The 8,010-nt window shown below is 58.0% G+C and overlaps 1 protein-coding gene across 3 annotated transcripts; it reads left to right on the top strand.

The window, feature by feature from the left end:
* Nucleotides 1-248: 248 nt before the first annotated feature.
* Nucleotides 249-7,504, top strand: ASL (argininosuccinate lyase). Of its 3 annotated transcripts, XM_008052741.1 has the most exons (15): nucleotides 249-439; nucleotides 843-926; nucleotides 1,210-1,266; nucleotides 1,409-1,506; nucleotides 3,019-3,096; nucleotides 3,193-3,270; nucleotides 3,684-3,736; nucleotides 4,083-4,145; nucleotides 4,291-4,405; nucleotides 4,572-4,656; nucleotides 4,758-4,817; nucleotides 5,094-5,177; nucleotides 6,909-6,989; nucleotides 7,077-7,183; nucleotides 7,279-7,468. In XM_008052741.1, the coding sequence occupies exons 1-15, from the start codon at nucleotides 293-295 to the stop codon at nucleotides 7,421-7,423; spliced, it is 1,335 nt and encodes a 444-aa protein (XP_008050932.1). In that variant the 5' UTR covers nucleotides 249-292; the 3' UTR covers nucleotides 7,424-7,468. The 3 variants fall into 3 exon arrangements, with proteins under 3 accessions (XP_008050932.1, XP_021565510.1, XP_021565511.1); XM_021709835.1 differs by lacking the exon at nucleotides 4,758-4,817 and having other exon boundaries at nucleotides 7,279-7,504; XM_021709836.1 differs by lacking the exon at nucleotides 3,193-3,270.
* Nucleotides 7,505-8,010: the final 506 nt, after the last annotated feature.

The following is an 8,010-nucleotide window of genomic DNA, read 5'->3' as shown; positions in this document are numbered from 1 at the left end:
GTAGCAGGCTACTTGGAAGGCTGAGGCGGAAGGATCGCCGGAGCCCAGCAGGTCGAGGCTGCGGTGGCCGGGAGCGGCCACTGCACTCCAGTCTGGGCAACCGAGTGAGACTCCAACTCAAAAAATAATAATAATCCTGCTCCATGGCCCCCATCAGACTCGATAACTTTCCTGAGGACTCTATGCATAAGGCAGTGTTCTGGAGAATGTGGAGGAGATTAATTGCTCCTGTTCTCCTGACTAGAGCGGGAAGCTGTGGGGTGGCCGGTTTGTGGGCGCAGTGGACCCCATCATGGAGAAGTTCAACTCGTCCATCGCCTATGACCGGCACCTGTGGGAGGTGGACGTACAGGGCAGCAAAGCCTACAGCAGGGGCCTGGAGAAGGCAGGCCTCCTCACCAAGGCCGAGATGGACCGGATACTTCATGGCCTGGACAAGGTACTCACCAGGCTCCAAGCCCCACCCTAGAATCCCTCCCTGTGGGCCCAGGCTCCCACCAAATCCCCGAGCGAAGATTGCAATGTTCCAAGCCTTTGGCGTCATATTGTAGTAATTATATATCTTAGAGAGCTGCTGTATAAACATGTGCTGTGGTGACTGTCCCTCTTCATCCTTTAATGATCCCTGTGGCCCTCACGGCTTGTGGGTAAAGGTTGTGCTGGACCTGAGATGCTCCCTCAGGGGTGGGGGCTGGACCAGGCCCCTCCTTAAGTATACTTCCACAACTAGCCTCCTGAACAGGGACAGTCAGTCGTCAAGGAGCAGGTGGGACCAGGGCAGGGGCCCTCTTGGCTGCTGACTCCTGCCCACCTGACCCCAGGGTTGCTGCCTTCCACTGTAGGTGGCTGAGGAGTGGGCCCAGGGCACCTTCAAGCTCCACCCAAATGATGAGGACATCCACACAGCCAATGAGCGGCGCCTAAAGGTATGACTGCCCACCCTCCACCCCCTTCTTGGCCTCCCCTCTTTGCCTAGCCCGGGCATAAACACCATCATTCTGTTTCCTCTGCTCCCTTCGCCATTGACAGAGCAGGCAAGACCCCAGAAAAGGAGGCCTCAGCAGAGAGGGCCAGGGATTTGGGCAGGACTGGGATACTGGGGTAGGGAGAGTGGGCAACAGGGCCAAAGGGGAACCCTGCTCTGCCTGGGTTGACCTCTCTGGGCTGTGAGCATGCAGACCCTGACCCCGGGCCACCCTTCACCTCCAGGAGCTCATCGGTGAAACTGCAGGGAAGCTTCACACAGGACGCAGCCGCAACGACCAGGTGCCGCCAGCCCCTCTGCCCCCTGCTCTGTGCCATCTCAACCTTGGGGAACCTGGGCAATGCTGGGGCTCAGCAGCGGTCCTGGAGTCCCCAGGGAGGCAAGGCTTCTGCCTCCCTGAGTGCCATCTCCTCCCCACCGCAGGTGGTCACAGACCTCAGGCTGTGGATGCGACAGACCTGCGCTCGGCTCTCAGCCCTCCTCTGGGAGCTCATCAGAACCATGGTGGATCGGGCAGAGGCGTGAGTCCCTCAGGGAAACCAGGGGGCAGACAGGATGAAGGCAGCTTCCTCTTCCTTGAGGCGGGCAGCCTGAACACAAGACCTAGGTGGCGGGGGTGTACAGGGTGGGGTGCCAGGCCCTGGAAGCCAGGGGGCCCCAGAACTCCAGGAGCAAGACAGAGCAGCAGGGAGTGCGGCATTTCCTGCAGCCTTCTCCCCCCAGGCCCCTAGCTCAGGATCTGAGGATTTGAGGGCAGGAGGCTAAGACACTAGGCCTGGCTGTGCCCGGAGCAGCTAAACTCCCTCCTCAGCCTGCCTGTGACCCACACTCCCCATGCCCTCCCAGCCCAGCTGGCAAAAGTCACAGCCAAAACCCTAGGCTTTGGCTTCTGTGACCTGATGTCTTTGTGACTGGCTTTGCTCCTTGCAGACAAGCTCCTTGGCTCAGCCAGAGAGCTGCTGAGAAGTCTCCATGCGGTGTCAGAGACAGGGCTTCTCTTTCCTCACTGCCTGGGACCCCATCTCACAGACCTCAGCCCCCTGGGAGGAGACAAGGGCACAAGAACTGTCAGCCTGGGAGGTGGGGCAGGGATCGCCAGGAGGAACAGGGTGTGTCCGCTGCTGAGTTCAAGACTGAGTACAAGGTTTCTTTATGGAGTGATGAAACATTCTAAAATTGCTTATGGTGATGACTGTTCACTAAAGTGTACACTTCAAATGGGAAACTTGTATGTGAATTACATCTCAGTAAAGCTGGGGGTTTTTTTGGTTTTTTGAGTTGGAGTCTCACTCGGTCGCCCAGACTAGAGTGCAGTGGCCGCTCCCAGCCCTGGCAGCCTCGACCTACTGGACTCCGGCGATCCTTCCGCCTCAGCCTTCCGAGTAGCCAGAATTACAGGCATGCGCTACCACTCCCGGCTGTTGTTTGATTTATTGTAGAGATGAGGTCTCGCCAAATTGCCCAGGCGGGTCTGAAACCCGCGAGCTCAGGCAATCCACTCACCTCAGCCTCCCAAAGGCACGGGATTACAGGCTGAGCCACCGAGCCCAGCTTAGTAAAGCTGCTTATTTAGAAAAACAACAGCAAAACAGAACCATTCCTCACAGTACCTCTGCCTGCCCACTTTAACGTGCCTCAGCTGTTTCTGGGGTCCTCAGGATCTTCTCGAGTGTTCACAAATGCAAGCTCCCACTGCCACATCGTACCCACCAAGGACCTCCTCCCCTGCTCTGGCCCCTGCTTGGGGCTGCCAAGTAACAGAGGCTCCAGGGTTAGGGGGTACCTGCTAATGCCTCATCCCAGGAGGCTCCACAGCCCTGGCCCAGTCCTTGGATCACACTGCCTGCTTCTGGACTCTTTTCCCTTAAGACCTCTTTGTCCGCAGATCACTTGATCCCTCATGCAGACAGGGCCTTGAAGTCCTGCACTGCTCTTCCCAGGAGTGGCCCAGGCATGCAGGGTCCTGGGTGTCACAAGCAGGCTTTGCCTGACCCCCATCCCTCAGGCCCAGTGCCCTTTCTTGTTCCCCACAGGGAGCGTGACATCCTCTTCCCGGGGTACACACACCTGCAGAGGGCTCAGCCCATCCGCTGGAGCCACTGGATCCTGAGGTGAGCAGGGTGTGTGGTACCGGGGTGCCATGAAGGTGCCATGAAGGGGGGAGGGCCCCAGGCTGCCCTGACCCTCCTGCCCCTGGCTTCCCACAGCCATGCTGTGGCCCTGACCCGAGACTCTGAGAGGCTGCTGGAGGTGCAGAAGCGGATCAACGTTCTGCCCCTGGGGAGGTGAGTGAGGCCCCAGTGCCCTTAGGGCCTAGTGAGGGTGTTCCACAGTCAGCATGGTCCTTGGGGATTGACAGAAGACAGGAGGGACAGAGCATGACAGAAAGCCAGGTAATCAGTCAGAAGGGGGACTCTACATGGAACCCCCCCAGCTCTCTCTAAGAAGGGGACAACCAAACTAGTGTACGTGTATAAGCAAAACCAGAGCTTTCCAAAGAGCCCAACTTGCTCCCCATGGTCTGCCATTTCTCCTGGATGAAGACAAGTGATCTGGGCACCCCAGGCAACCAGGCCAGAGAAGAGGCTGAGATCTGGGCTGTAACCTTGGTAACCAGGGCTTGGTTCTGGGTGTGCACGAGTATACGTGTTAGGGCTGCCTGCTGGGAGCCCTGGTCACTGAATTCTTGTCCCTGCAGCGGGGCCATTGCGGGTAATCCTTTGGGTGTGGACCGGGAGCTGCTCCGAGCAGGTAAGGCGCCCTGCCCCTCCTCCCTGGGGAGAGTCACCCTCAGCCTTCTTTGGGTCCCCCAGGCACACCTAAGCTGAGAGGGTAGGGGCCTGCGCCTCCTGGGTGAAGCCTTCACATATTGACTGTGGGCACTGAAGTTATCAAGGCAAGGGCTCCCCCCTGGCAGGGGCACCTGATGCTGGGAGACCCAGGGCTCCTGCCTCCCTCCTGGGACCTGTGCAGAAGGCCCCTCCCCCCGCCCCTCCCTGATCCTCTTCCCTGAGAGGGGCTCCAGGGGGAGGTGGACCTGGCTGGGGTAGAAGCCAATTCTTGCCCTCCAGCCCAGCCCCGTTTTCCCCACCCCCAGAGCTGAACTTTGGGGCCATCACTCTCAACAGCATGGATGCCACCAGTGAGCGAGACTTTGTGGGTGAGTCTTGGGGACCAGTCCGCAACACCAGGGCCCACCTTTGTCCCCAGCCCAGCTTGTCTCCAGTCCCCTCCCATCCCCTGGATGGAGGCTAGGTGGGGAGCAAGAGAGGCCCAGGAACCAGAGAGCCTCTCTCCCTCTCAAGCTGAGTTTCTGTTCTGGGCTTCGCTGTGCATGACCCACCTCAGCAGGATGGCTGAGGATCTCATTCTCTATGGCACCAAGGAATTCAGCTTCGTGCAGCTCTCGGATGCCTACAGGTAAGGCCTGAGCTGCCCTGCCTCTGTTCCCCCAGCATGGCTTCCTCCCTCCCCACCCCTTGCTCAGACCTAGATGATGTGCCGCCAGACCTGCCCCGCCCTGCCCCACCAGCGGACCAGCCAGGGGGCAGTCAAGCCCCTTCAGTCCCAGCCTCTCTGTCCCCAGCACTGGAAGCAGCCTGATGCCCCAGAAGAAAAACCCAGACAGCCTGGAGCTGATCCGGAGCAAGGCGGGGCGTGTATTTGGGCGGGTGAGCAGGACAGACAGAGGGACAGGGCCTCTGGGTGGACCCAACGGGCCCTGAGGGGACAGGCTCCAGGTCCCAGCACCTGAGCCTCACTCATCCTGCAGTGTGCTGGGCTCCTGATGACCCTCAAGGGACTTCCGAGCACCTACAACAAGGACTTACAGGTGCGAGGCTGGGGGCGGTGAGTGAGGGCCCTACCTGCCTACACACCAGTTTTTAGGGCGCCGGCACACCCAGGCGGGGCCCCTAGAATGGCCACCTCCTATCCTGTGCTCAAGGCCCTGAGACCGCCCTTGGAGCTGTCTGCCTTCCCTTCATTGGAAGGCTGAATGTTCCCAGTGGAAGGTGGTGGGTTGCCTTAGCGGGGGTGGGACTGTGAGGGATGACGGGTGGGGTACCAGGGGCTACTGGGCCCTTACCCCCTGCTGTGTGCCTCCCAGGAGGACAAGGAAGCCGTGTTTGAAGTGTCAGACACCATGAGTGCCGTCCTCCAGGTGGCCACTGGCGTCATTTCTACACTGAAGGCAAGACATACCCTCCCCCAGCCACCTGCCTCTTCTCCCCTTGGCCCTCGACTCTGGGGTGGGCATGCCAGGAGGGTGATCTTGGGAGAAGGTGAGATGGGCTGGAGGACCTAGGGCAGGGGAGGGGTTATGTTTGTTCCTAGAAACAGCAAAAGGACAAAAGCAGCTGCAGTGGATTAAATGCAAGGGCCCCAGGTCTGTCAACTGGCCAGACCAGATTTCTTTTTCTTTTTTTTGAGTTGGAGTCTCACTCTGTCACCCAGACTGGAGTGCAGTGGCCGCTCCCGGCCACCGCAGCCTCGACCTGCTGGGCTCCGGTGATCCTTCGCCTCAGCCTTCCAAGCAGCTGGAACTACAGGCGCGTGCTACCACGCCCGGCTAATTTTTGATTTATTGTAGAGATGAGGTCTCACCAAGTGGCCCAGGCATGTCTTGAACCCGTGGGCTCAGGCAATCCACTCACCTCGGCCTCCCAAAACGCTGGGATTACAGGCTGAGCCACCGAGTCCGGCCCAGATTTCTTTTTAATCAATTATTACAGGAGATTTCAGTACACAACAGTTAGCAAAAGCTTAATGAACCTACGTGCTGACACCCGGCTCCAAACACAATATGTGGCCGTTCCTGTCTCAGCTATCTTTGCCCACTACCCTCCCCAGTACCCCACCTCCCCATTATTTGGAAGCACAGTCTCATCATCATATCATTTCATTCCTAAATAGTTTGGGATATGTCTCTAAGGCACTGGTTCTCAAAGCATGTCCCAAACTAGCTGCATCAGTGTCATCCGAGAACTTGTGAGAAACGCAATCCTAAGCCCCATTCCAGATAACCGAATCAGAGATCCTAGGTTGGCCCTGGTGATTTGTTTTTTGTTTGGTTATTTTTTTTTGAGTTGGAGTCTCAGTCTGTTGCCCAGGCTGGAGTGCAGTGGCATGCTCACGGCCACCGCAGCCTCAACCTGCTGGGCTCAGATGATCCTTCCGCCTCAGCCTTCCAAGTAGCTGGAACTACAGGCATGTGCCACCACACCTGACAAATTTTTTGATTTATTGTAGGGACGAGGTCTCACCAAGTTGCCCAGGCTGGTCTTGAACCCCTGGTCTCAGGCAATTCTCTCACCTCGGCCTCCCAAAGAGCTGGGATTACAGACTTGAGCCACCACGCCCGGCCATGATTTGTATTTTTAATAAATCCTCCAGGTAATTCTGATACATGCTAAAGATAAGGAGTCTTTGAAAAGGCAACACCAGCTGGGCTTGGTGACTCAGCCTGTAATCTCAGCACTAGGGAAGGCTGAGGTGAGTGGTTTGCCTGAGCCCACCAGCCTGGGCAACTTGGCGAGACCTCGTCTCTATAATAAAAAATAAAAATAAAAAAATCCAGGTGTGGTAGTGCACGCCTGTAGTTCTGACTACTTGGAAGGCTGAGGCGGAAGGATCACTGGAGCCCAGCAGGTCGGCACTGTGGTTGCCCTGAATGCGCCTGGGCCATGGAGAGAGACTCTGACTCAAAAAACAAAAAGGCAACACCAGTAGCCCATCTAAAAGTGATCAATAATTATGAGATGGTTCAGGCAGAGAGCCACCAGAGTTGGGTGAGTAGGAAAGGATCCACCCGAGGCAGGGGACATCCTGACAGGGGGGCAGGCTCTGTGCCTGGGGCTGGCAGCTTCAGGCCCCTGAGTCTCCACTCTCTCACCACTCTCACCACTCTCTCGCCGGCACCCAGATCCACCGTGAGAACATGGCGCAGGCTCTCAGCCCTGACATGCTGGCCACTGACCTTGCCTACTACCTGGTCCGCAAAGGGGTAAGTGGTGTGTGGCAGCCGGGTGGAGGGGCAAGGGACGCAGACACCGGGCCCTGCCTCAGCCTGCCCTTTGCCCCTGTGCCCCAGATGCCATTCCGCCAGGCCCACGAGGCTTCTGGGAAAGCTGTGTTCATGGCAGAGACCAAGGGGGTGGCCCTGAACCAGCTGTCACTGCAGGAGCTACAGACCATCAGGTGCGGCCCACTCCCTTCCCTCTGCTAGGAGGCAAGCCTGGGCACCTGAGGCAGGGGTGACGCGCTGCCCTGGCCTGTCTCCCCATTTTCCCCAGCCCCCTTTTCTCAGGCGACGTGAGCCACGTGTGGGACTACGGGCACAGCGTGGAGCAGTATGGAGCCCTGGGGGGCACGGCGCGCTCCAGCGTCGACTGGCAGATCGGCCAGGTGCGGGCGCTGCTGCAGGCGCAGCAGGCCTAGATGCTTCCCTGCGCCTGCTCCCAAATAAAGTGGGCCCGAGAGGAGGCTGCTGCGTGTTTCCTCCTCAGCCCGTCTCCCTCACTGCTGGGCTTTCGGGAGTTTGTTGATCTGGCCATTAGGGGCCACCAAGGAAGTGGAAAAACCGGGCAAAGATGGTGAGAGTCGTGAGTGGAAGGGGAGGAGGCAGCCTCCCATCAGAGTCGCTGTCCTGTCCAGGCTCCACCCCTTTCAAACAGGGCATCGAAGTGACCTCCTGCAAAAAAGAAGAAAAAGAAGAAAACGGTGCAGTGGTACATACCTGTAATCCCAGCTACTCAAAAGGCTAAGATGGGAGAATTGACTGGCAACATAGCAAGACCCTGTTAAAAAAGAGAAAGAAGCTGGGCTCGGTGGCTCAGCCTGTAATCCCAGCACTTTGGGAGGCTGAGGTGAGTGCATTGCCTGAGCCCACGGGTTCGAGACCCACCTGGGCAACCTGGCGAGACCTCATCTCTACAATAAATCAAAAATTAGCCAGGCGTGGTAGCACACGTCTGTAGTTCCAGTTACTTGGAAGGCTGAGGCAGAAGGATTGTCGGAACCCAGCA

This window comes from Carlito syrichta, unplaced genomic scaffold (assembly GCF_000164805.1).
Source record: "Carlito syrichta isolate Samal-C Ts95f unplaced genomic scaffold, Tarsius_syrichta-2.0.1 Scaffold287424, whole genome shotgun sequence".
Classification (NCBI taxonomy): Eukaryota; Metazoa; Chordata; class Mammalia; order Primates; family Tarsiidae; genus Carlito; species Carlito syrichta.
This window is presented reverse-complemented; position numbering and strand designations above follow the sequence as displayed.